Source organism: Cucumis melo, chromosome 11 (genome assembly GCF_025177605.1).
Source record: "Cucumis melo cultivar AY chromosome 11, USDA_Cmelo_AY_1.0, whole genome shotgun sequence".
Lineage (NCBI taxonomy): Eukaryota > Viridiplantae > Streptophyta > Magnoliopsida > Cucurbitales > Cucurbitaceae > Cucumis > Cucumis melo.
In genome coordinates, this window is record NC_066867.1 from 30,490,931 (window position 1) to 30,517,581 (window position 26,651).

General features: G+C 34.3%; 2 protein-coding genes and 1 non-coding gene across 4 annotated transcripts; all 3 read left to right on the plus strand.

Annotated features, from left to right (window-relative positions):
* The first annotated feature begins 366 nt into the window (after positions 1 to 366).
* On the plus strand, positions 367 to 12,950 carry LOC103497770 (E3 ubiquitin-protein ligase UPL6). 2 transcript variants are annotated; one of them, XM_008460098.3, is made up of 27 exons: positions 367 to 879; positions 1,897 to 1,994; positions 2,196 to 2,323; positions 3,025 to 3,136; positions 3,448 to 3,628; positions 3,750 to 3,929; positions 4,305 to 4,487; positions 4,808 to 4,889; positions 5,015 to 5,133; positions 5,235 to 5,536; positions 5,668 to 5,764; positions 5,957 to 6,100; positions 6,325 to 6,408; positions 6,497 to 6,583; positions 6,707 to 6,847; positions 7,028 to 7,153; positions 7,418 to 7,516; positions 8,055 to 8,122; positions 8,525 to 8,591; positions 8,735 to 8,905; positions 8,989 to 9,078; positions 10,032 to 10,112; positions 10,760 to 10,833; positions 10,940 to 11,011; positions 11,661 to 11,750; positions 12,316 to 12,384; positions 12,553 to 12,950. In XM_008460098.3, the coding sequence occupies exons 1-26, from the start codon at positions 721 to 723 to the stop codon at positions 12,380 to 12,382; spliced, it is 3,102 nt and encodes a 1,033-aa protein (XP_008458320.1). In that variant the 5' UTR covers positions 367 to 720; the 3' UTR covers positions 12,383 to 12,384; positions 12,553 to 12,950. The 2 variants fall into 2 exon arrangements, with proteins under 2 accessions (XP_008458320.1, XP_050947884.1); XM_051091927.1 differs by having other exon boundaries at positions 730 to 879; positions 2,219 to 2,323; positions 12,316 to 12,950.
* A 1,071-nt stretch (positions 12,951 to 14,021) lies between these two features.
* On the plus strand, positions 14,022 to 24,818 carry LOC103497766 (uncharacterized). Its single transcript, XM_051091928.1, has 15 exons — positions 14,022 to 14,124; positions 14,241 to 14,397; positions 14,653 to 14,765; positions 14,876 to 14,972; positions 15,060 to 15,184; positions 15,682 to 16,198; positions 16,349 to 16,534; positions 16,973 to 17,266; positions 17,556 to 17,708; positions 18,621 to 18,775; positions 19,119 to 19,224; positions 19,303 to 20,178; positions 21,287 to 21,365; positions 23,115 to 23,474; positions 24,284 to 24,818. The coding sequence occupies exons 2-15, from the start codon at positions 14,293 to 14,295 to the stop codon at positions 24,475 to 24,477; spliced, it is 3,360 nt and encodes a 1,119-aa protein (XP_050947885.1). The 5' UTR covers positions 14,022 to 14,124; positions 14,241 to 14,292; the 3' UTR covers positions 24,478 to 24,818.
* On the plus strand, positions 24,637 to 24,742 carry LOC127144106 (U6 spliceosomal RNA). The gene has a single exon (XR_007815727.1). It is a non-coding gene; the product is annotated as a U6 spliceosomal RNA (small nuclear RNA).
* Positions 24,819 to 26,651: the final 1,833 nt, after the last annotated feature.

Sequence of the window (26,651 nt, forward strand, 5' to 3'; positions counted from 1 at the left end):
GCACCATATTTTTGCAAACACGTTGCTTTAAGTTAACATTATTCTCCATCTATCAGATCACTATGATTAAGTTACAAATTCATACAAATAATTACTCTTAACAAATTCATACATTTGCTTAACGTGAAGTTGTTAGCTACAAATTCAGGGATTACGAATATTTTTTTAGACATTGCATCATACAAGTGATTTTTTTAGACATTGCATCATACAAATATTTTTTTAGACATTGCATCATACAAACATTGCATCATACAGATATTTTTTTAGACATTGCATCATACAAATATTTTTTTTTTTTTTACTTAAGGTATAAAGTATGATTTCATGTGATTTCCCAAAGCATTGAATTAAAAAGAAGAAAAAATAGAGGACGAGGAAACTGTATAGCTGGGCACCAAAACAAGAAGACCAAAGATTGATTAATCAAGAAGAGGAATTGCCAAAAACCCATTTGGATTGATTAATCAATGATCTCTTCTTCACTTTCCTACCATTTTCTTCACAACTAAGTCTCCCTTATACCTTTGACGAAATTTGCACCTCCAACGCCTCCTATTCTCTCTTTCTAGGGTTCTACTTCTTCTTCCTCAATTCCTCTATTCCAATCTTCTTCTTCTTCAAAATCCATTCGCATTGAATTCGATTTCCTCTCCATAGTCGTGTTGCCACTGCTAATCTGCTAGGACTCAATCAGTTCGATTCCCGACTCGGCGGCAGATGTTCTTCACGGGCGATTCATCTACTCGCAAGCGAGTTGATTTAGGTGGACGGAGTTCTAAGGAACGAGATAGGCAGAAGCTTCTTGAGCAGACTAGATTGGAGCGGAACCGCCGATTGTCATTGAGACAGCAGAATTTTGCTGCTCTCAAAATTCAGGTTCTATTTTATTTTTTTCTATTGCGTTTTACTTCAATTTGAAGCTGAGTATTGATCATGATACGAGTTGCCGAGTTGTGAATTTGTATTTCGCGGCATTTGTGTGTTAATTTCCGTTTTGGTTTGACGAACTTCATCTCTGATTCGTCCATGAGTTTTTGATACATTCGACGTGCGGAATTTTATGATAGTAGATAGAGGTGTGGTTTGCTACGCCTGTTTTGGCTGTGTCTCATGTTCTAGGATGGCGTGTAATGAAGAGACGGTGAATCGGGGTTGGTCTTCAGTTACGCTTTCCAGCTCCCCGCCATTTCATTTCAGGAGGAAATAGAATGTGGAACTCTTTTCCTTTAATATACCATGGGAATTTAACCAACTTGTCTCTTTAAGCAAACGTCTTACGGATTAAGTATCAGTAGGAAGATATTTGATCCAGACTGACGTTAGTTAAAGAAGGGGCAATTACTTCCCAGCTAGACTCAATTCTATATCAAGTTAAACCCAGTCAAAGGCTCCATCTTATACTTGGTTTGAGTTTTGCCATATTTTATATCTTAGAATTCCAAGTTGGAGATACATGGATATCCATGAAGGAAAGGACCATATAATACGATTAAATTTGAAATGTACCAAGACCACAGATCTCTGTCACGGTAGATTCTGGCATGTTTAGAATATCCTTGCTTTGCTCAGTCCTGATATTTACCTATTGTTTTCAAAGCTGATAAGAGAATCTCCGACTTTCATCAATATTCATGTATAATTGTGTAAAGAGCAAAACATGTACGTCTTCTCGAACAGGATTCTGTTCTTTCTTCCCCTCCCTCCCTTCTCTTGAAGCAGGATTATTCATTTCATATTTTATATTCTACTGATTATTTATTCACCATATACCCTTAAATGTAGCTCTAGTCGTATGGATTTTAATTTACTAAATAGATAGGTTTGTGGGGCTTTCATCATGTGAAGTCACCTGTTTATCTACTAATCTTTATTTTGACGAGTTTATTTCTACAGAAATGCTTCAGAGGGAGAAAGGCCTCTGAAGCTGCACGTTTTAGAGTACGAGAGCAATTTCACGATACTTATGGAAAACATTGTGAGAAAGTTGACAGGTAGAACTTAAGATCTTTATATGATTGTTCTTAGAATGTAAACAGTCTTTCTCCTTTTCTTGTTGCCTTCCATTTCATTCGAGTTCCTCTAGTTTTCTTGAGGTGATTTGTTCAGACAACAATAACAATTGTAGATACTGATCTTTAATTTGATCATTGATATATACATATTTTTAATCTCGAATTGTCACTTCAACTCAGGCATTGTTTTGGTCCTGATTCAGAGTTTTTCCACCAGCTACTCTTTTTCTACAATGCAAAACACATCGATGATTTTTCGGTTCTTGTAGAGGCTTGTCGGTTACTTCGGAAATTTGTTCAAGAAAATGGTAATTATACACATTTCCTTCTATGAAAACCAAGTCAATTATCTGGTGTTTTTTATTGACCATTTTTACTAAGTCCAGGTTTGCCACATTTCCTCGTGTGGTTTTTTCATAGTTTGTATTGTATTGCCTTCATCACCTCTCTAACATTTAAAGAAGTAAGATAATTGCAGATATGTTCTTTGCTTGTTTATAATTCTTCCTTCCACACGGAGGAACAGTATATCATATATGTTATAATTCTTAGATTATGGGGCAGTACCTTTTTCAGAAACTTCTTACCTTTGCAGCATATTTTTTACCATAATCCCTTTTGTCTTAATCTGTTTTATTTTCTTGAAGTTGGACAAAACTAGATTTAGCCATATTATTGTTATTTGGTGGTAGCTAGTTGATGACTTTTGCTTGTCATATAAATTTTAGGATCACTCATTTTTTGCTTGTGGTAACATTTGAGCACGTTATTAGGTGGTACTCAAGCTTATTATGGGGATTTTCCCTTGGGAAATTATTATAAAAGCGAAAAATGAAAATATTGATTGGTCTTTGAACCATTGTAGTGCCCTTGTTTGTTATTTGTCCTTATGTTGCTTATATACTTGGTTTTCTAATTGGTAACCCGTTAATCTTAAAGTATTTCTAACCGATAGCACATATTTCTTAGTGTTAGTACTTTCTAACCTTTCTTTCTCTTACATATATAGGGGATATTTTGAGCATTTTTGCTGGCAAGGATTATTTACTTAACAAGGCCTTGGTGGATTACAGAGTTAAGAAATTTGCATATGCTTGCATCCAGACTGTACATCATAATAGGTAATTAATTTTTTCCATTTCATTCCTTATAAAAAATTTATCCTTTTTAACAATTTGAATGGAAAAACAGATGTTTGATCCTGTCATTGTCGATTTTGTTGGCTTTCTATGCTTTTCTCCTTTAATTGTATATGATATATTTCTTTTGTTAAAAAGTGATATATTTCTTAGATTTTGTTTAGATATATCTAATTGACATAATGGTTTTTTCACCTTCAGCTAATGAATTCAAATTAATCTCATTTATATATGATAAATTGTTGCCTTTTTTTTTCTTCCGAATTATTCTTACGTGATGTTGCTCTGGATAGAAACCAATTGAGGAATCAACTTTTGGCTGCACCTGTGAACCCTAACACACCTGCGACTGTACTGTTAGACACAATTGTTTTCTTATTACAACCTGGACTCCCATGGGTTTGTAAAATTGTTGGCTACTTTCTGGAAAGAAATGCATATGCGTTGATTAGGGATATCACTTTGACAGGGAAGGTATAAATGTGCTTCCTTTTTCTTCTACTTGCGAGTGGTTTTTTTATAGTTATTCTGTTTTGCCAGGGATTGTCCTCTGCAGGCTTTTTCAGAGAACTAATTCACATTCAAACTATTGCAGGAAAGTGCAGATTCACATCCCAAAAGTTCATTGGTTTCTCTAGAACATCTGCTTTCTCTTTTGAGTTCTCATGTTGGTGAGAAGCCATGCTGTTGCCCTCGTGTGGATCCCAATTGGAGTTTCTCCTCCCAAATTCTTACTCTTCCTTTACTGTGGCAGACATTCCCTTACTTAAAGGAGGTAGGTTTATTCCTAATTTATGCCAGAATATATTCCCATAATTGGTGGAGTTCAAATCACAAATACTTCTCTTGTACTTTCTATGATTATTTGAAACGGGACACATTTCATTTCATGTAGTTCTTTTATGGGTGGGGGGTCCTATGGCTCTCTTGCTTTTCATAGTGTCAATATATTCAATAATACGTTTCTTATGGAAGGAAAAAAAATTATGCCAACAGTACATGTTTGATTGGCATTCGACAACTTCACCTTATTTTATCCTCCTACCTTACGTATATTAATGGTACATGTTTGATTGGACTTCTTCGTACCTCTTTAAACGAAGCACACACTTGCCCTTTTTTCACTAACCAGTGTACCTCATTTTTTTAGGTTTTCGCTAGATGGGGGTTGATTGGACATTACATTCATCAGATGGCATCATGTGTTCAGCATTATGCAAATGTACTCCCAAAGGATGTAACAGCTGACATTCCTGGGTATGCTTGCCTTCTTGGAAATGTATTGGAAATTTCCAGAACCGCTCTGTCTCAGCCTGACTGCTCATCCGAATTGGTAAATAAGACGTATATTAGAGTTTTTCTTTACACATTTCGCACCTCTCTCTACCCAATTGACAAAGTTGCATGTGTCATCCTCCACTAAGTTTGTGTATCTTGCTGTTTGGATATAATGGTGTTACGGATGGTCTAAAGGTCATGTTTTCTCAATAATGAGAAACAGAATATGCATGTACTTCATTTAAAAAAGAAAAAAGAATCTTCATAGATTTTAGTGAGAGCAATATTGGTTACTTAAATTCAGCACACTCTAAGGTTCTGTAGTAATTGAAATTTATTTTTTAGCCCGCTTTTTATGTCCTTTGTTGTGGATAGGCAGTAGATCTTGCTTCTGTCACGACATTCTTGTTGGAACTTCTTCCGTCGATGAAATTGCCTCATAGAGATATAAAAGATAGTACGTACTCACCACCATCTTCATTTATTTTTGGGTTTTAGGTACCAATTGATGAAAATTTTCTAATTCATCATACTTTCCGTTTTAGCGGTTGATGACATTTTGTATATTTATGCTGTCAATAGGTGCCACATTGGGCGATGATGATGTGGTTGTGTCTGATCAAGAAATAGAGTTAGCATTGAATAAAGATGTTGAGAAGCAGATATGTGATGCTATTGATCCACGATTTCTTCTGCAGTTGGTATTCCATCTTCTGGTTTTTATGTTATTGACGGAAACATTTTAATTAATCAAAACATCTCTAGTTCTTTCAACAATTTGTAATTGCTTTGTGCTTCCCAGGCGAATGCTTTATTTGGACAGATTTCACGAGTTAGTGGCCCTTATGATGGTCCTGATGATAAAGAGGTCAAAGCTGTTGGTACAGCCTGTGCTTTTCTGCACGTCACTTTCAATACCCTGCCTCTGGAGCAAATTATGACTGTTCTAGCATACAGAACGGAGTTAGTTCCAGTACTCTGGAGTTTTATTAAAAAGTGCCACGAGAATCAAAAATGGTCATCCTTTTCAGAGAAGTTGGCATATTTATCAGGAGATGCACCTGGTTGGCTATTACCTTTGGCTGTTTTCTGTCCTGTGTACAAGTAAAGATTATCTTCTTTATTCCTATATATCTACTTTTGAATTTCGTTTTAATTCCTCATCTGATGCTATATAATTATATGGTATGTTATAAGATTCGGCATGCCCTGATTACTTCTTTCCTATCGATCAGGCACATGCTGACAATAATTGACAATGAGGAGTTTTATGAGCAGGAGAAGCCACTATCATTAAAGGACATCAGATGCCTGATTGTTATTTTAAGACAGGTGAGCTCTTGAAAGCCACCTGTAATACGGTGCTGCAATGCTGTGCTCAGTAGAAACTTTCTTACCAGGGGTGTTCAAGTTTTTTCCCATTCCTAGATAAACACAGATTCTTAGATTTTGTTGAAAAAGAAAGGGTTACTTAGTTTAGGATAGTTGTATTCATAATGTTGCCATTTACTGGACTTTCTGCAGGCCCTATGGCAGCTTTTATGGGTGAGTCCTACGGCTCCTAGTAATTCTGCAAAACATGCTGCTAGTGGCCATGCAACTAAGAGGCACACCGTTGAATTTATTCAATACAGGGTTACAATTGTTGCCTCAGAGCTCCTGTCACAGGTATATCAGTTTTGTGTTTTTCCCAAGTTGGTTGCTTTAAATTCAAGTATCCCATTTGATATTTTATGCTGCTATTTGCTGATATGAGTGCAAAAGATTTACCTGGCAGAAAGTCTTTTCTTCCTGCCGTTAGCTTCTTTGACGCTTCTTGAGCAAGGCTTGTGTGTAGTTTTGCCTAATTTTGTCGGTCTACTAAGATTAAATTATCTCATTATCTCATTTAGTTGCAAGACTGGAACAATAGACGGCAGTTTACACCCCCAAGTGACTTCCATGCTGACGCCGTGAATGATTATTTCATTTCTCAGGTAATTGTTCTCAATGAATTTTTTGGTTCTAATGACAGTGCTATCTGATTCTTGTTTTAATTATTTACTTGGCCTTGATTCTTTGTAGGCAGTTATAGAAAACACCAGAGCAAATGACATACTTAAGCGAGCTCCCTTTTTAGTACCGTTCACAAGCAGGGTTAAGATTTTCACTGTAAGCAAGTTACTGTATGGTTTCCTTATCCACAATATTGAATTTTGTTGGATGACTGTGAGTTATAGAAATATGTAAGATATTTTTCATTTATGATTACTTTTTCTATAACTCATTTCACAGTCACAGCTAGCAGCAGCTAGGCAAAGGAATGGATCTCATGTTGTTTTTGCCAGAAACCGGTTTAGAATTCGACGAAATCATATATTGGAAGATGCGTTCAGTCAGATGAGTGCATTGTCTGAAGATGATCTTCGAGGATCGGTAATTTTGGACTTCCATGATTTATGAAAAGATGAAATTGTTACCTTACTTCTTTTCTATCTTTTTCTTTGCCCTCGTGAAAACAGCCCCTTGCATCCTATAGTTGTAGAGTTACTTGTAATTGTTTAATAGTTTTTTCTTGTTTGTGTTGGGTCAATTGCTTCACTTTTCCGCATGCAGATACGTGTGTCTTTTGTTAATGAATTTGGAGTTGAGGAGGCAGGAATTGATGGTGGTGGTATTTTTAAAGATTTCATGGAGAACATTACACGGGCAGCCTTTGATGTGCAGTATGGTTTATTTAAGGTTATCACGACATTCTTTATTATTAGCATGGCACGACTTTGTTAATCTTGTAGTATTATTGTTTTTTGATAAGAAAGTCTTGTAGTATTATTGGACAACATTAATCGCAATGAGACTGCCATAGTTGTTTGAAATCGCTTTTCAAAATAAAAATAGCTGTGAGATCACATTTCAATATAAAAATTGATTGTTTGAAATCTATTTCATAAAATTTGAGTAATATGTGGGTATCTATTGTTCAGTATTTTCTGCTTGGTAATCCAGGAAACAGCTGATCATTTGCTCTACCCCAATCCTGGTTCGGGAATGATACACGAGCAACATCTCCAGTTTTTCCATTTCCTCGGAGTTCTTTTGGCAAAGGTATGGCCATAACTCCCAATCATATATGGAGTTTACTTTGGTTGATTAGTTTTTTCTTTTGGATAAGAAACCATTTCATTGATTGAATGAAATATCCAATGTCATACAAAAAGGTCCCAATCAAAGGGAATACAAAAGATTTTTCCAAGTTGCTATAGTGAAAGAAAAGCTGTTACTTTTGATAGTTTGTAAGTTCCGACACCAAGAAAATGCACAGAAAATGGCTGATTCAAGGATATCCTTCACGGTGTTGGCCTCATCATGGAAGATTCTTGTATATCTTTCATTCCATACTTCGGTTGAATGTTGAAACATTAATGTATCTCCAGACATTCATAAATACAATGTCATAATTTGAAATCTGCTGTCTTCCTACATTATGCATGTTTTTCTATTATTGAAGTTGCTGCCCGGTCGTGCTAGAAGATCTCAATAACATTCTAAGTTTTTCTTTAGTTCTCAAGCAGTCATGCTAAAAGATCTCAATCACATTAAGCGAATTTTGACAGGGTGTTGTTGTTTACCCTTCTTCCTGTAGGCCATGTTTGAAGGAATTCTTGTTGATATACCTTTTGCAACATTCTTCTTGAGCAAGCTAAAACAGAAGTAAGGTTTTTGAAGATTTACTGTCTTACTGTTTTGTATTTTGTGCTGATCCACTAAGCGTAGTATTGATGGTCATGACAATGACTAGTTGCAAGTTACTAGAATTTTTAGGTTTCTAAAAATCTTACATTTTATCCTGGGTGCACTTCCCACTAATGAGGTTGTAAATTGCTAACTTCCAAATGTGGAATTTGGGATTTCCATGCTACATTCACTTTCTTGATCTGCAATTGCAGAGTTACTCTGTACTGGAATAAAGTCTCATCTGACCTATACACTGCTTTCTATATAATTTATGAGAGTTTAATATTGCATGGTTGCATGGTATAAACATGGAATATCATTTCGTGTAGGGAAAACATGTTAATCTTTAACCCAACATTGAATATTTCATCACAACAGGTATAACTATCTGAATGACTTGCCATCCTTGGATCCTGAATTGTATCGCCATCTTATTTTCTTAAAGGTGTGTATTCCCTGGTATCACTTTTAGCTGATACCACACTTAGCCTCTGATCTATGATCTAGATCAATCTCGTATCCTGGTAGAATCTTTTTCTCACTCCTTATCTTAAATTCTGGGTCTTCCCTTCTGATTTTTCTGGACAGCATTATGAAGGTGACATTTCTGAACTGGAGCTATATTTTGTTATTATAAACAACGAATATGGAGAGCAAACTGAAGAAGAGCTACTTCCTGGAGGAAAAAACCGTCGCGTCACCAGTGAAAATGTCATCACATTCATTCATCTTGTTGCCAATCATCGTTTGAACTTTCAGGTATTACCACAGCATAGTTTGTCCTTGGTTTATCCAATGTGCCCTCCCTACTCCAATGTTGATTGAAAACATGTCCTCCTCAGATACGGCAGCAAAGTTCTCATTTTTTGAGAGGGTTTCAGCAACTTATACAGAAAGAATGGATCGATATGTTCAATGAGCATGAATTCCAGGTATCACTGACTCACGGGATTAGTAACGTGGTTTGCATGAAAAGGCTGTTTTGTTGTTAAATCATCTCTTGATGACTCGTTTATCATTGCACATCTACTGCCTCATGTGCCTTGAATCCTGTTTCTTGCTAGTATTAATTATACTCTTTGGGAAAGAAGTTAGTTAGAGGAACATTTTTTCTCCTAGACCATACAAAGTCAGTAGGGTTAAGCACTTAGATTTGCATTTTTATTCTTCATAGTTCATATTCTTCTTATTGTATGGGTGGATGGGTGGGGGGAGGGGGTTAGTAGTTTTGATAATGTGCCACTGTTGACCTTCAATTTTCATGTGACGTGAAACACTTAACTAGTTGAAACAAGAACCTACAATGATTAGGAGTACACTTGATCTTGTGATCTGGGCAGCACCCAACCAAAGCCTAAACCCTAGGGGCATTCACCTGAAGGTTTAATCATGTGACTTCTGATCACTTGCATGCCTATCAAAAGTCCGATAAACCAATTTGGAATCAGTTCCAAGGGAAGGATTAAGGAATAGATGTGGGTTTCCTTGATGATGTGAAGATTCAGGTTCAGGATAAGGAAACTAGTCTATTCCTTAAGATTGAAGTTGATCATTTTCGAAGAGGCATAAGGCTCATAAAAGTGTAGAGGCAGAATTTTACAAATCACTAAAATCTGAGAAATATACGAAGTGAACTAGATTATTTTTTAGCCCTACATGGACTCTAAGTGGTGACAACTGAAGTCCTTGAAAGGGCAAAAAAATGTGGCAAGAAAAAATCCCCTTGGGCCAATGGCTAAATACTATTGATAAGAAAAACATAAAGAGAATCCTAATTTAGGTCATATCATGGGCCAATGGCTAAATACTATTGAAGTTTTGTTGCTAGTCTTGTGGTTCCAGGATAAATCGTGTTTCTGTCTTTGACTGGTCTATTTCATTTCAGCTTTTAATATCCGGTTCACTGGACAGCTTGGATGTTGATGACCTACGGACACATACTACTTATTCAAGTGGTTATCATAGAGTAAGTTCTATTAAACTCTTTTTTCTGCATGTGTATTTTCTTTTATTTTATTTGTAGCGTAATTGTTTTGCATATTGTGTTTGATAAAATTTTGAAAATTTGAAAATTTGAAATCTAGAAATAAGATTAGTTACAATTTATCTTCATTTGGAGGCGGAATAATTATTGGTTTAGGATATCGAATATGAGATTTATTATAGTGCAATCTGAATTATAATGTCAAGTCGAGTAAATTTCATAATTGTAGATGATGTTGGAGGATCTCACCGGGGTAACTGGGAGATGGTTTTGAAGTCTTTGGAGTTTAGGGAGTTGGTCATCGTTTACATTCTTTTTAATATTTCTCAATTAATTCTCGGGTTCTTACAATGTATATGCCTGTATTAATGCTTGAAATTGAGCGATAAATTGATTACCATTATTCAGACTTCTGGTCCTCTCTCATGTTTCTATGACTATTGAAACAAACATTTGCACTTGTATTCTTATAATGCACTGTTTGGTCAGGCACAACCTTGATAAAGAAATTTGTGATAGGAAACGAAGAAATGTATTCACTTTTTTAATCACATTCTTTTGTGCTTCTGTCGGATTGAAAGACCAAACGTGGGAACTTCGGAATCTGAATTTTTATTTCATGCTTTCAGGAGCATTATGTCATTGAGATGTTTTGGGAAGTTATCAAAAGTTTCTCAGTGGAAAACCAAAAGAAATTTCTGAAGTGAGTATTTTCATTACACTAGCAGTTGGTTACTTCTTGTTTCTAGTTGGCTTAAAGAAAAACTGAACTTCAGAAATATAATAATTGGATCTTGCTTTTTCATCAGGTTTGTAACTGGTTGCTCTCGAGGACCGCTTCTTGGCTTTAAATATCTTGAGCCATGTTTTTGCATACAAAGGTAATTGGTGTTTTGTTCATTTTTCTCCATTTCCTGAGTAAAAGTCTTATCCTCATTCTTAGTTTTTTGTTTTGGTTTCTCCAAAAGGGGATAAGTTTTTTCCTTCTAGAGCCTAAACTAATTTATCCTGCAAGCAAAAATCATGTGAAAAAGTAACTCAGTTTGAGACAAGGTACATTGTCGTCTGACAAGTACTTTGCGAGACATTCCTGGCTACATGCCTGAAACTGTATTCAGGCACAATTAGCATGGGACATAAAAAAAGGTAGTTGCAAATATTGCGATTAGATTCAAAATAATTAAGTATATAGCAACATTTTAAAAAAATTGCAAATATAACAAAATTTGTCAATGTCTATCAATGACAGATCGCTAATATCAGTGACGGACCATGTTGCAAATATTGGTCTATCACTGATAGACTTTGTTATATTTGCAATTTTTTTAAAATTTCTCTATATACTTAATTATTATTTTGAAAATTACTATCCATTATAACTATTCTAAAAAAATTGATGTTTAGGATCCAATTTAACATCCATGGGCACAAATATCTTGGCCTACAAGGACAGTTGTATTCAAATTTATATTTCTTTGATCTAGATTGGTAAGTTATTAATTTGGCAGTAGTTTCTTCTTTTTGTTTCAGGGCTGCTGGCAATGCAAATGAAGAAGCTCTTGATCGCTTACCTACATCGGCGACTTGTATGAATCTTTTGAAGCTTCCACCCTATAGAAGGTATGGAAATTGGGTTTTAGTATAAAATTGCAAATATAGGTCTCCGCTCTCTATCAAGCTTCCACCCTATAGAAACCCAACTTTTTAAAGTGATTAAAGTCACGTGTCATGTTCAAAAAAATACTCTGAAAAACACGTTTTAATCATTCAAAATCAAATTTGGTGGTATTAAAATCAGGTTTAAGTATAAAATCAAACATTAAATTGATTAAGATTTTGAATAATTAACGACATGCCAGTGTGGCTTCTAACATGGACAAAGTGATTTTTAACTCCAAAAAGTCATCCTCAAAACATGCACCAAATCTCCCACTTTTGTTTTCATTTGCGGCTTGCCCGTTTTTTACTTTGCCATACAACACCCGACTCCACCAAGAAGTTTTTATTTAACGTTATTATGTGAAACTAACACCAATTTGGTTCCATTACTTGGTTAAGTTTATTAACTCTATTGATTTTGAATGAACTATAACACATACACATCTGTTTCTTATCAAAAAGGAAAAAACAAAAAAAACATGGTTAAGTTTTCATTTCACAACTCTTTGATTTGTGAACAATGCAGCAAGGAGCAGCTGGCAAACAAATTGCTTTATGCCATAAATGCAGATGCTGGTTTTGATCTAAGCTAATGGTAAGTCGTACCCTGCTTGCTATTCCTTCTATTCTCCGCTTCGTCCTTCGCCTTGGACCGGTCTTATTAGAAAAAAAGAATTTAAGCTTCTTCTATGTGGAGCAAGTTGGAGGACCAGATAACCTGCAAAAGTAAATCACATTCGATGTTAAATTATTACAAATGCAGAGGGAAGGAATAAATTGAGCATTAGATCAAACACTCGAAACCCCATTTTCTGGCCTGCAAGATTGGTTGAAAAATTCATAAAACGAAGAAAAAAGAAACGGAAAATGATTGAAGCCAGAGATTGGGTCAGGTACGATGGATGATGAAATAAATTTGTACAAAAATGGTGTAGGGTTATTTGGTATGATAAGTTTGATAGAGAGTAGGGTAGAAGGGGTTTATAAGAAATTCTATGAATACAGTGATTGAGATGGATGTACATAGTAAATATAACTTCAAAGTTTTATGCATATGCGTATATGTATATTTTTGTCCTCAATCTAGCGGACGAATAAAGTACTGATGATTCAATGTGATTGAGGAAAAGCCTCAAATGAATTCAAGCAGATTACTAGAAACAGGAGAAGAGTACTTGAATTGCTCCGTTTTAAACTTGATTCTTTGATGCTTGCTTGTTCATGTTTTGATGGTTTCTTCCTTCCTTTCTTTTCTACTCTTCTTGGTATGGTTCCGCAATGAGATTGTCAAATTAAGGAGGGACCTTAATATTTTTACTTTTTAAAATATTTCTGACTCATCTTGATCATGATATTTTTCAATGTCCTATATCAAATGTCGAATTAATTAAATAGTCAATTTTGAATTGATTCTAAAGGAAATATGAATTTTTAGGATTCTACTCTTGAATTGATTAGTGCTTACACTCTGATATAAAATCGAATGATCCCAAGTCAACATGAGTTTGAATTTTTTAGAAATATGATTAATTTGAAAAACAAAAGATAAATATTAATTATTATCTCAAATATCGATGATTCGAATGGAATTGTTAATATTATCTTAAATATCGATGATTCAAATGGAATTGTTGTTAAAACGTTGAGTAAATCACACTTTCAATTTTTTTTTAATAAATCTTAAAATTTGAGCTAAATTGGATTTTCATAAATTTATCAAATTTTTTGTTCAATAAATCTTAAAATTAAATTTCATAAAATTATTGAACGTTAACCTAATATTTTCACAGTGAAAATATATTAGTAACAATATTTAAATATTGGTTCAATAACAAAGTTAGTCCTATAATTTGTAAAAATTTAGGATTTTAATCGTCACTGTTTATCAAACTTTATAAACAATTCAAAAGTTGGATAATATTCTCCTAAGTGTAAATCAAATGATAAAAATTACATTATAATTATGTCTATTTTTAGACATGGTATTTGTTCCCTGAATATAATAAAGTATTTATAGTTTATCTACAACCGAACTTGTGTCTATTTTCAATTATACAAAAGAAACGAAATTGTTTAAAAAATGGTAAAATTTATTTTTTTTTGTTTTTGGGTAATTAGTTTCATCTTTTTTTTTTCTACTTCTAATAATTTCTCTAACTTAAAAATAAAAATATTTTAGATAGCGTCAAATTTTTAGCAATTTATTTTAGACACAAACTCATTTATTATAATGGAACTATTTTTTAAAAACAACAAACAAAAACGAAAATGAGGACAAAATGGTCAAAGAAAAGTCAGCAACCGAAGGTCGGGTGCAGGTCGAAGGGAGAAGAAGGTGAAGGCGCCTTATTAGCTTAGTTCTTCCATTACTCAATCGAAAAGAACTCTTTCTCTTCCATTCAGTTTCTCTCTTCTTCCAATTCCCAATTCCCAATTCCGTTTCGCTCGCAGAATCCCACAAGATTAAATACAAACAATCCAAGCTTCTTCAACAACATTAATCATGGTGAAGGTACGGATGAACACCGCCGATGTCGCCGCCGAGGTGAAATGCCTCAAAAGATTAATAGGCATGCGATGCGCCAATGTCTATGATCTCTCACCCAAGGTTTTTCTTTTTATTCCCTCTTCTTTTTAGTGCCCCAATCAATCATCGTTTCATTTCGGACTGTACAACATATTAGTGAAGCTGCTTTATTGAATTTGATCGGAATGTATGTTTGGTTGAATTGTTAAATGTTGTTGTTGTTGTTTGATGGGGAGTACACTTGTTAGATTTCAGTTTTGTTATCTAATATTGAGATTACGTAATAACAGTTTTTCTCTTTCTCTGTCATCTTCTCCAATGTATTGGTTTTTGAAGACGTATATGTTCAAGCTTATGAACAGTAGTGGAGTTACTGAATCGGGTGAGAGTGAGAAGGTGTTGCTGTTGATGGAAAGTGGAGTTAGGTTGCATACGACTGAATATGTTCGGTATGGCATGGTTGCGTATTGTTATTTATACTTGGAATGTATTTGGAAGAAATGTTGGAGGATGGTGGCGGGAAAAAGTCGATAACGGATTAAATTTTTTTCCATTGTAGAGACAAAAGCAATACTCCATCTGGGTTCACTCTCAAACTAAGAAAACATATACGCACAAGAAGACTCGAGGATGTGCGGCAACTTGGATATGATAGAGTACGTTTTCTTTTGTTTGGTTTAATTCTTCTTCACATATCTTTATTCATTACAGGCCTCATTCTTGGAGTTCCTATGTCCTTTCAGATAATCCTATTTCAGTTTGGGCTAGGTGCTAGTGCACACTATGTTATCCTGGAGCTGTATGCCCAGGGTAATATCCTTCTTACGGATTCTGAATTTATGGTCTTAACTCTTCTGAGATCACACAGGTTTGTAAAGCTAATTTCTTGTCTCGTCTCTTTACTTAGCATGCACAGGCATGCATGATGAATTGATGATACATATGCAGCGGCATAAGTATGGAGATAAATTACCTTGCCCGTATTCTATACTTGCTATGAATTTATCCCCAACCTGCTTTTTTTCGTTTTTGGTTTTTCTCCTAATTTCCTGATGGACCTGTGTCTTGGTTATTGATTGTATATGTTTAGATGCCTATTACTTATCTCTTGAATTGCACTTTGTACGGTCAAAGAGTTTTTAATTTTTTAATCTTCCTTAGCTTGGGTTTTGGCTTATCCCATCAATGAAATTGTTTTCTACTTAAATAAAAAAAATGACAAAAGAAAACTACTGTGAATGTAAAAAAAACTACTGTCAATGTATAAAAAAAATCCCATCAATGCCTTGTACTTCCACCTTCCAATGGGCAACAAAGTTCTTCGATGAATTTTTATCTCATCAATTGTGAAAACATCATTTTCAGGGATGATAATAAGGGGGTAGCAATCATGTCACGGCATCGATATCCGACTGAAATTTCTCGAGTGTTTGAGAGGACGACAGCCGCAAAATTGCAGGAAGCACTCACTCTTAGTGACAATGTAGTTAATCTTACAGGGAATGAGAATAATGAAACAGATCCTCCGAAGCAACAGGCTGGTAACCAAAAAGTCTCAAAAATTTCTATCTCAAGTAAAGCTCAGGGCGATGGTAATCGATCCAAACAGTCTACTCTGAAAGCTGTTCTTGGGGAGGCCCTGGGATATGGAACTGCACTATCTGAGCATATTATATTAAATGCCGGTCTGATTCCAAATATGAAACTTTGTAATGATAAAAAACTTGATGATAATAGTCTTGATCGCTTAATGCAAGCTGTTGCAAATTTTGAGGATTGGCTAGAGGATGTAATATTTGGTACTAGAGTTCCTGAGGGTTACATTTTGATGCAGAAGAAAGATGTTAAAAAAGAAGAATCTGAGGCTGCAACTGCTAGCGAGGTAGCATTTTCCTTGATCTGCTTTAAGCTGAAAAATTGTTATCCTGTCCCTACATTAGTGGACAAAAGTGCCATGCCTATATATAAGATTGTACAGTTGCTTGCTATTCTCATTCGCAGGATTTTCTTTCCTTTTTCGTTTTAATTGCAGATCTACGATGAGTTCTGCCCAATTTTATTAAACCAATTCATGTCTAGAAAGTATACAAAGTTTGAGACATTTGATGCAGCTTTGGATGAATTCTATAGTAAAATTGAGAGTCAAAGGTCAGAACAGCAACAAAAGGCCAAGGAGAGCTCTGCAACCCAGAAACTTAATAAAATACGTATAGATCAGGTGTGTCCAGTGAATTTGAGTACTTAACAACTGCACCTTAATACATTTCTAGATTCTACAGTGTTCATCATGTATTGAAGAAAACAATTGTAATCATGGTTGATATTTTAAAGTGTATTACCCATGGATTTCAGATTCCTTCTTGAGCATTTTCTTTGTTTTTTATGGTTAGAGAGAAACTAAAGAATTTTTTCTAGAGGCCGAAAGACCTTTGAGAGAATTTTGCTTTTTGTGCACTGCTGCGCTTCAAGCCTTTATAATTGTTGGTTTTATTTATTTTTGTGCTGATTCAAAGACATTTTGATGACCCTTTTTAATGCAGGGTGTTATACTCTTTTGAGCATTTCATTCTATTTATTAATGAAATAGTTTCTTATGAGGACAAAAGGATTATTCAAGCTTTCAGTGTGTATTGATATCTCTCAATTGCTTGTGTAGGGAAACCGTGTAGAGTTGTTAAAACAAGAAGTTGATCATTCTGTCAAAATGGCAGAATTAATTGAATACAATTTAGAAGATGTAGATGCTGTTATATTAGCTGTCCGTGTTGCTCTTGCTAAAGGCATGAGTTGGGAGGATCTTGCACGAATGGTGAAGGAAGAAAAGAAATCTGGAAATCCAGTAGCTGGTCTTATTGACAAACTTAATCTTGAAAGGAATTGCATGACTTTGCTGCTGAGCAACAATCTTGATGAAATGGATGATGATGAAAAGACACAACCGGTTGATAAGGTGAATATCATATTGTAGTTATGGCTAAGGCTTCCTATATGCATTTGCTATATGAACTTTGACTGATGCAATAAAATAATTGTCCTCTTTGGATGGTTCTGATTCCTTGATGTATTGAAGAAGGGTTATAATCAAACTACTTCATTATATTTTATTATACCTACTATTACCCTTTTTACTTCTTGCATCGTTATCACTATTATTTATTTGTCTTAGATGCTTTTGATGTGTTTTATCTATGTGCGTTTTGGAATCCTTTTAAATTTTCACATTTCATAATCTTTCTTAGGTAGAGGTGGATATATCACTTTCAGCTCATGCCAATGCTCGGCGATGGTATGAACTTAAGAAAAAACAAGAGAGCAAACAGGAGAAAACAATCACTGCACATGAAAAAGCTTTCAAAGCTGCTGAAAGAAAAACTCGTCTTCAACTTTCCCAGGTAGCATTATGATGGTGGTATTTCCCCCCTCATATAGTGGTGATTGCGTACAATTTATTGTATTTTTGGTTTATAAACAGGCATGATAGTGTTATCACACTAGATGCTTGACCATTGAACCAACGGTTATCTTGTAGTCTTAAAATTTGTCATATCTGGTTTGGACTCTGAAAATATGATCTATTTGAGGCGAGAACCAACTAAACTTTTAGCAATTTGATGTTAACCCACTTGATGATAGTCTTGCCAGCATTTTAGGTTTTACTTCTGGTTGAAGGCTTGAAATTGTTTTACAAGTTAATACAAGCAATAGCCATATAAATGGATCTTGATTACGTTTCATGTCATTCGATCTTCCACTGTTTGGTATCTGTTGTTCTATGTTCATATGAGTATAATTTATTGTATCTGGTTATTTGACTGACAAACATTTATTATTTAATAGACTATGTAAAGGAATTTATTATTTTACAAAATTGGACGTGTAACTTCTGTTCATTATTTTTTTTCAGATGTACTTTAATTCCATGTGCGTATTTGTCTATAGTATTTAATTAGGCCATTATCTATGAGTACAGGTAGACCATCTATAATATGAAAAATGATCTGCAAAATAGAACTCTCGTATTCATTTTGCATCTAAATGCTTGTAGCCGGTGTGTTTGCTTCCATGTTACTTTAGAGGGATGCATTTTTTAGACATAAAAGTGTATGACTCTCTCCATTTCATAAGAAGGTAAGAAAAGAGAAAAAGAAAAACTTGTTACACATCGAACTATGTGGATGAGAATATAAAAATCATGTTTTTTTTAAATGAGCAATCATGTTAAATTACAGGGATTAATTATGGCATTCTCTTATGCTAATTCTGTAATAGTCAATTCTTTTTAAGTTTTAAATTTAAATGTGCAGGAAAAAACAGTTGCCACGATATCCCATATGCGCAAAGTTCATTGGTTCGAGAAATTTAATTGGTTCATCAGCAGTGAGAATTATTTGGTCATCAGTGGTCGTGATGCTCAACAAAATGAGATGATAGTCAAACGTTACATGTCAAAGGGAGATTTGTGAGTAATTTTCTTGACGTTCATAATTGCTCCACACTCAAACTCAAACGAATAAACTGTTTTGACTATGTTGCTGTGTAATTGCTGTAAAGCTGTTAGTGTTAGTAAGGCTCTAAAGCTACTTATATTCAGCCATCCCTAGTGAGATGCAGTTACTCAACATTCATGTTTTGCGCATAACATTAGGTTTCGTAATAACGATAATGGGTTAGAGTCTAGGTTTACCCTTTTTGTAATCGCCTATTGGTGTTTGGGGCCTCCCCTTATTTTATCTTTTCAATGAAATGTTCATCTCTAAGAAAATAAAGGCTTCTGCTTGTGATGCTGTTCCGTTATTTCATAGGTATGTCCATGCTGAGTTGCACGGAGCTTCTAGCACTGTGATTAAGAATCACAAGCCTGAACAACTAGTGCCTCCGCTCACGCTCAACCAAGCAGGATGTTTTACGGTAAGGTATCCCTAGTGAGACTAACTTAGATTCAGTTAAATGGTGAATCATTATTTTTTTTTCTCCCTTTTGTAAAAGGTTTGTCACAGCCAGGCATGGGATTCAAAGATAGTCACTAGTGCCTGGTGGGTTTATCCTCACCAGGTTAGTAAAACGGCGCCTACGGGGGAATATCTTACAGTTGGGAGTTTTATGATTAGAGGAAAGAAGAATTTTCTTCCCCCACATCCTCTTATCATGGGTTTTGGATTGTTGTTTCGCTTGGATGAGAGCTCCTTAGGTTCACATTTAAATGAAAGAAGGGTAAGAGGTGAGGAGGATGGAGTGAATGGTGTTGAAGAAAATGAACCTCTTAATGAAGAATCTGATACTGAATACGAGAAGAGGGAATCAGAAGAAGTATCCAATACATCTGCAAATTCATCTATACCAGCTATATCTGGACCTGAAGGCACAGAATCACTTGAAATTCCCATTGAAAATATAATGACATTGAATGGTGTCAATAAGGATACACAACCTGATGTTAGAGATAATGTTTCCCTTGTCACACCACAACTTGAGGATCTCATTGATAAAGCTCTTGAGCTTGGATCTGCAACTGCATCTAGCAAAAATTATATATTAGAGACTTCTAAGGTTGATTCGGTTGATGAACCCCGTCTAGATGATAAAAATGCTACAGGGAGAGAGAAACCCTACATCTCAAAAGCTGAAAGAAGAAAACTTAAGAAAGGTCAGAATAGCAGTTCTACAGAGAGCAGTATCAAGCAGGAAAGTGAACAACCAAGAGATATTGATGTTCCGTTGAATCTTCCTCAGAACAAGGTTAATAATCCAAAGTCGGGTTCTGTGAAAATTAGCCGTGGTCAGAGGGGTAAACTCAAGAAAATGAAAGAAAAATATGCCGATCAAGATGAAGAAGAAAGAAGCATCCGCATGGCTTTATTGGCTGTAAGCATTAACTTTAATCTCAAATTGTTGAATATTTCAATTAAAATTGGGTTTCATTCGTTTTTTTTTCCTTTTTAGTCTGAATTGGTGAGAAATTCAGTTCACGCTTCTGTTTGCCTCACAGCAATATATTTCCTCATTGAAAGATCCCACAACTGTGACAGCCCGATATCCATAAACAAATTGTTCATTTTGTGTGAATGTCTGCTCTGCATGTCTATCTTTTTTTTTCTTGTACAATTATACCAACATATGTCCAAATGAGTGTTACATCTGTGTTCAACGATTGTCTGTGCTTCTCGGCTTTGCATTGTGACGCTGGTTTATTTCTCTTGTACTCTACCATTGTGAATTTGTTGGCTGTAAATGATGTTTTCTATAACTTAGAGCTCCAACTTTCTGAAGTGTATGCATAGATCCCTTGGCACCGATCGAAAAATTACAAAATGAGGAAAAAATATGACATTCCAAATTAAGTTTCTTCATCCATAAGGTTATGAATTTATCAACGGATATGCTCGCATGGAACCCTTGATCTAGTTAGATAATTTGATAGGAACTGTATTTATTTATGTACTGAGAGAAGGAAAAGATTATAGAGTAGAGAAAAAAGTTCGTCTTTCCTCTACCTGGAGTATTTGTCTAATTCTTCGTACCTTTAATCCCAATTCCCATCCACAGATATAAATTACCTATGTTTACAACGGCCTTCACTCAAATTTGTTTCTTAGAAACTCTGACGAGTGACTAAAATGTCTCTAATAAGTATCCTACCAGACTTAAAAATGTAAATGCATCTCTCGCATGAAAATGATGGAAGTGTATAAAAATAAGTTTTTTTAATAAATAATTTATTTTAAGTTAATAAAATAATAATAATTTATTTATTCTTGATTTTTGATAATAATAAAACTTGGGCAATTGTTTTAAACGACAAAAACTGCTGGAAATATTTTCAAATATAGCAAACTGCCTCTATCAATCAATCAGTGTTTGTTTTGGTATCTTTTTAAATAAGTTGGCTCATTTTTTTATATTTGAAAACAACCCTAGAGACTTTCGATTGTTGATCTAATACTCCATTACTGATAATATTTTTGGTTTACAGTCCTCAGGTAAGCTACCGAAAAATGAAGGGAGACAAAATCTGAAGGAACCAACTTCTGAAGTGAAGAAACCTGATGGAGGTAAATATTCTTGGTTTCCACTACTTTAAAACGGTGACCATTTAGTTTACAGTTACCAAGTATCAATGTTAGAGGCTGTTTCTAGAAAACAAAAATCGATGTTGGATCCTGTTCCACGATGTTCTACTGGTCACTGCATCTTGACATTTATCTGGAAAATCAAATGGAAGATTGAAAATTGAAATTAACAACTGGATAGGCATTGTCAAAAGGAATAGCCGAGTATTGCTCTTGAGATCACGAGTTCAAACTTCGTGGAACTTTCTTAGATATTTAATGTCTTGTTAAACTTGCCATATCAAATGTTGTAAAGTTATTAGTTTTCGTATGAATTGGTCCAATTGATAGTGTAGCTAGGCTATCTAAACCCTCTAAGAAATATGAACTTCTCATCGATATTTGAGCAAGCTGAAGTCTTTCTATAAACAAAAAATCTCACAAACTGAAATTATTTACACACCTGAAAATTACAATAAGATGTACTTTCTGTTGAAACATTATCAACAGAGCCCCCAAGTGTGGTAGACGAGCAGGATCTTTGAGAAGTTACAAGCAAAATATCTAAATGCAGATGTTAGAGGTGGGAAAAAAATTATACGTAAGGTAAAATGTGTTTCATTTGGATGTTAAGACTCAAGAGCTGGACTGCTGGAGAATCTCTTTGATCTCCTTTATTATTTTCCCAAGAGAAAGTCTTAACAGTGGGTATTTGAAAACCTTTTCTGATGGGACCCTCTCTTATAAAGCAATTGGTAATCTTGCTTTATCGATAGTAACAAATGAATTACAATATTGAACTCACTTCCTTGCAATTCTATCTTTCAAGAATGAACAAAGGAACTTTCTCTCATGAAATTTCTCATATCGAATCTCTCGTATTCATGTGTTATTTATACTTTTCTGCTAACTAACTTTCTAACTGTTTCTGTAACAGATTTCTATAACAGCCTAACTATTTATCTGACTGTTTGTTATCTGTTTCTTTCCTCTATGGCTGTACTGATGTATTATAGGGGTTGGGGATCTATCATTTTCCTTATCTTTTTGAAGAGGATGTCTGGACTATAAATGGCCCTTGAAAGATACTTTCTATGGGTTGGACAATGTGGTTATTTCCAAAAGGAGATTTGTTAAACAATGTCAAGGACCCAAAAGTTTGATAAGTGATGGAAAACTGTGTCCTACTAAAGGAGGCCGCTTAACTCTTGCTCAAGCTTCTCTTTCAAGCATTCCAACTGCAATTGGACGGATGATTTCCTTAATGGATATATTGAGAAATAAGTCACCAGAATTCTGGTCTGAATGGATTATGTGGAGTCTGAGTAGTCACATTCATACACTATGCACTCTTCCTTTGTCCATTTGAATTCTATAGCACCCCCTAACGCAGATCATTCTTGTGGTTTCTAATTAAATGGCCATATGGAGATTTATGTACCTCATAATGCCTCAAGCTTTATGCTTGTACATCTTCAAGGAAAAAAAATGAGTTTGAGGTGGCCTTTAGTTTCCATACTATCAATGAATTGCTTGTCTAAAATGAAACAGTCGTATGATTCAATTCAACATTTTGGACTTTCATTTTTCCCCGGTAGATGAACTTAGACAATGGTTCTTATTGAATCATTGATAAATCATGATATTAGTGGTTATATATATTGACGTCATTTATTAGTATCAATACTTTCAGAGGAAAGATATTGTAGAGTGTTTCTCTCTGAATACGTAGAGTTGTCTTTTCTATGACAGGTGCTGAAGAAGCTTCAAAGATATGCTATAAATGTAAAAAGCCGGGTCATTTGTCTCGAGATTGCCCAGAACATCCCGATAATCTTTCACATAACCACTCAAATGGTGCAACTCAAGATGATCGCCATGTTGTCTTGGATAATGATGCTGAATTGGACAAAATAACAATGGAAGAGGATGATATTCATGAAATAGGCGAAGAAGAGCGAGAAAAACTGAATGACGTGGATTACTTGACTGGAAATCCTTTGGCTACGGACATTCTTTTGTATGCTGTGCCAGTCTGTGGTCCGTACAATGCAGTGCAATCTTACAAATACCATGTCAAGATTGTCCCAGGACCTCTCAAGAAAGGGAAAGGTAAACTAGCTTTAGTCTTCATTACTAATACCGTATTTATAGATAAAATAGAACCTTTAGGTTAAATTGAAGTTTTAAGTTTATGTCTATTTAGTCTCCAACCTTTAAAAAATGTCTAATAAATCCTTTAGGGCTCTAACCATTTGGTTTGTAGGCTTCAGAATTTGACTTTATTTTCTCACAATTCCTTACTCATGTTTTTGTATTTTCCATTCTTAGTCGACTTTTAAAAACAAGAACAAGATTTTCAAAGTTTGTCTTTGATTTTGAAAAAGATACTCTTAAAACGTTGACAATAAAGCATAAAAACCAATGGATGGAAGTTGTGTTGATAGGCTTAATTTTCAAAAATCGAAAACCAAATAGTTAACAAATATGCTAGGATTTTCAAATTTGTTTATAATAAATTCTTCAATTTTAGAAAGATAATGTTAATAGGTCACATAACTTTCCATTTTAATTTTGTATTTAATAATTGTTGAGATATTTGAAAATTTAAAAATTATATGGTCTATTAGATATATAATTAGATTTTATGTATAATGAAGTCTTGAACTCTCAATTCATGTCTTGTAGATTTCTGAAGATGTATTAGACATAAAAATGGAAATTTAGAGACCTATCGGAGAAAAATTGAAAGAAAAAACTTTACTTATTAGACATTTTTTACGGTTCAAGGACTAAATAGATTCGAACATGAAAGTGAAAATAACCAAACATATAATTTAACGGAACCTCTATGAGCCAATGACATTCCAATTTCTTGTGATTCCATTACATAACCTTCCTCTTTGTTCACTTGTTTCTAGCTGCAAAAACTGCCTTGAACCTGTTCACACATATGCCTGAAGCAACAACAAGAGAGAAAGAACTGATCAAAGCATGCACAGATCCAGAGCTTGTCGCCGCCATCATCGGGAATGCCCGAGTTACCGCGGCTGGTCTTACTCAGTTAAAGCAGAAGCAGAAAAAGGGAAAGAAAAGCAGCAAGCAAGGAAGCTAGCTGTTGCTGCTATTGTCTCATCGCCTTCTTCCCCGTTTAAGCATTTTGCTAGCCTCTGTTAACCTCTCCCAACTTCCGTTTGAGAAATTTTCATGTGGATCTCATTGTCATTACTATGAAAAAATCCTAGGAATTTCTGTACAGTGCATATATGTAAAAGTTTAGCCTTCGGAAACATCCGATAAAATTAGAATGATACAAAGAAGATTAGCATGATTCGGGCACATGGATGACATGCATAAATGGAGAAATGTAAAAGTATTTTGGTGGAAAAAACGAAAAAAGAAAAAGAAAAAAACCTTGCAGATCTCTTAATACAAATGCTGACATATTCATATGAATAGCAATACCATTGGTCTCACTTCCGAGATTAAAGACGTTTTTTTTTTCTCTAAAGATGTTTAAGTGCGAATTAGTAGGATAAACAGACTATTACTTGTGTTGTACGGGTGGGGAATGGATCTAATACTTAATTATATAGTATCTATAGTGTATTTTTATGTAGATTTTGTGTTTTTATCTCGAATTTAGAAGTTTAATTTTCCTACATGTCGTTAAAAAACTCAATTGTTTTAAGTAATAAAAGAAATTGAAAAATGCATGTATTTCTTTCTCCCATTTCTAGTGTTGGAAGGATTTTGAAATTGTTGAGATTATTTTGTTGGATTCACAATTATTAGAATGTTAATTTGTCATAATTCTTCGTTGTATTCAAAATATATGGAGAGAGAGGTGAGGAATCTAAATCTTTGGTCTAAAGTACATAATTTATTATTATTATTTTGACATAAAAAAGCATATTTGATTGCTGGTTTGATCTTTTTGTTGAGCTTTTCTACATTTGGAAGGTTTGGAAGATGTGTTAGCTTTATATATTAGGTTAACTAAGGTTGGAAGATGATCCTTTTGTATATTTTGTGATATATTTCATTGTTTATTTAAAATGCTCTAACGGCCAATACATGGTAAATATATTTGATATGTACTCAAATACTGCTGGTTTCACCACTAGATTCATGGTTATCTTGATCATTGCATTATATATTTGCAAATGTTTTAATCAACAAACGAAACATACAAAAAAATATATTTGAAATATACTCAAATAGTTAAAAAGTATCGATATTAAATTATTCAAATGACAAGTATATATTCACCTCAACTACAACTCAGCCAGAAAAATGAGAGTTTGAGAAATGGGAAGTGGAAGAAGGGAGGAAATGAAGACGAAAGAAGATTTTTTTTTTTTGGAAAGAGTTGAAAAATGGTTTACACATAGGGAGAGAGAGGAGAGGAAAGATTTTAGGAGAGATGAAATGTATGAGTAGAAAGGTTTAATAGTAAATAGCTAATGACATTAGTGTAAAAACTATTTTCAATTAAACCATTTTTGTAAAAGTTCAAATCTTTAAAGACAATAACTTTTGTGTGTGTGTTTTCTTTTTTAGCTTATATCAAATAAATAGCTAATGCATTTTTTTTTTGTTCTTTTTTATTCCTTTCTTCTTCTTCTGTTTTCTTTTCTTTGTGTGTGTTTTCTTTTTCATTTTTTCTTTCGTTTTTATATTTCCATGCATTTTTTCTTGAGTTTTTTTCCCCATTTTTTAGCGTTGTTTCTTTAAGAATCGAATATCGAATGATAAACATATACAACATAATGAAACGTAGAGCATCAAGTATTATTGATCATCAAACATCGAACAACTAGTATCAAATATCGAGGATCTAATATATCTAGTATCTAATATATAAACGGAGCATATGATATAAAACATAGAGCATATAACATCAAATATCGAACATTGAGCAGCGAATATTAAAAATCAAATGCGTAAATGGTTTTCATAGACAAGTTCAAGGTGCTGATATAAGCAAAATGCTACTTTTCATTGACTCTTAAGAACTAGATCATTTTTCATAAATGAAGACCATACGAACAAATCGTTCCATGTTTTTTTTCATGATAATTGGATTATAATATATATAGTATAGCACTCTAACAAAACAATGACATGTATGGCATAAAAATGGATAAAGAGATTAAAAGGTCCGACGTCCAACAACTACTCTTATGCTATCTTTATGAACTTTTAAGCATTTAAAAAGAATTAATTGATGTTGTTGTCACGTTGAAAAAACGAGGGCAAATTTGTAATATTAAAAAGATAAAAGTT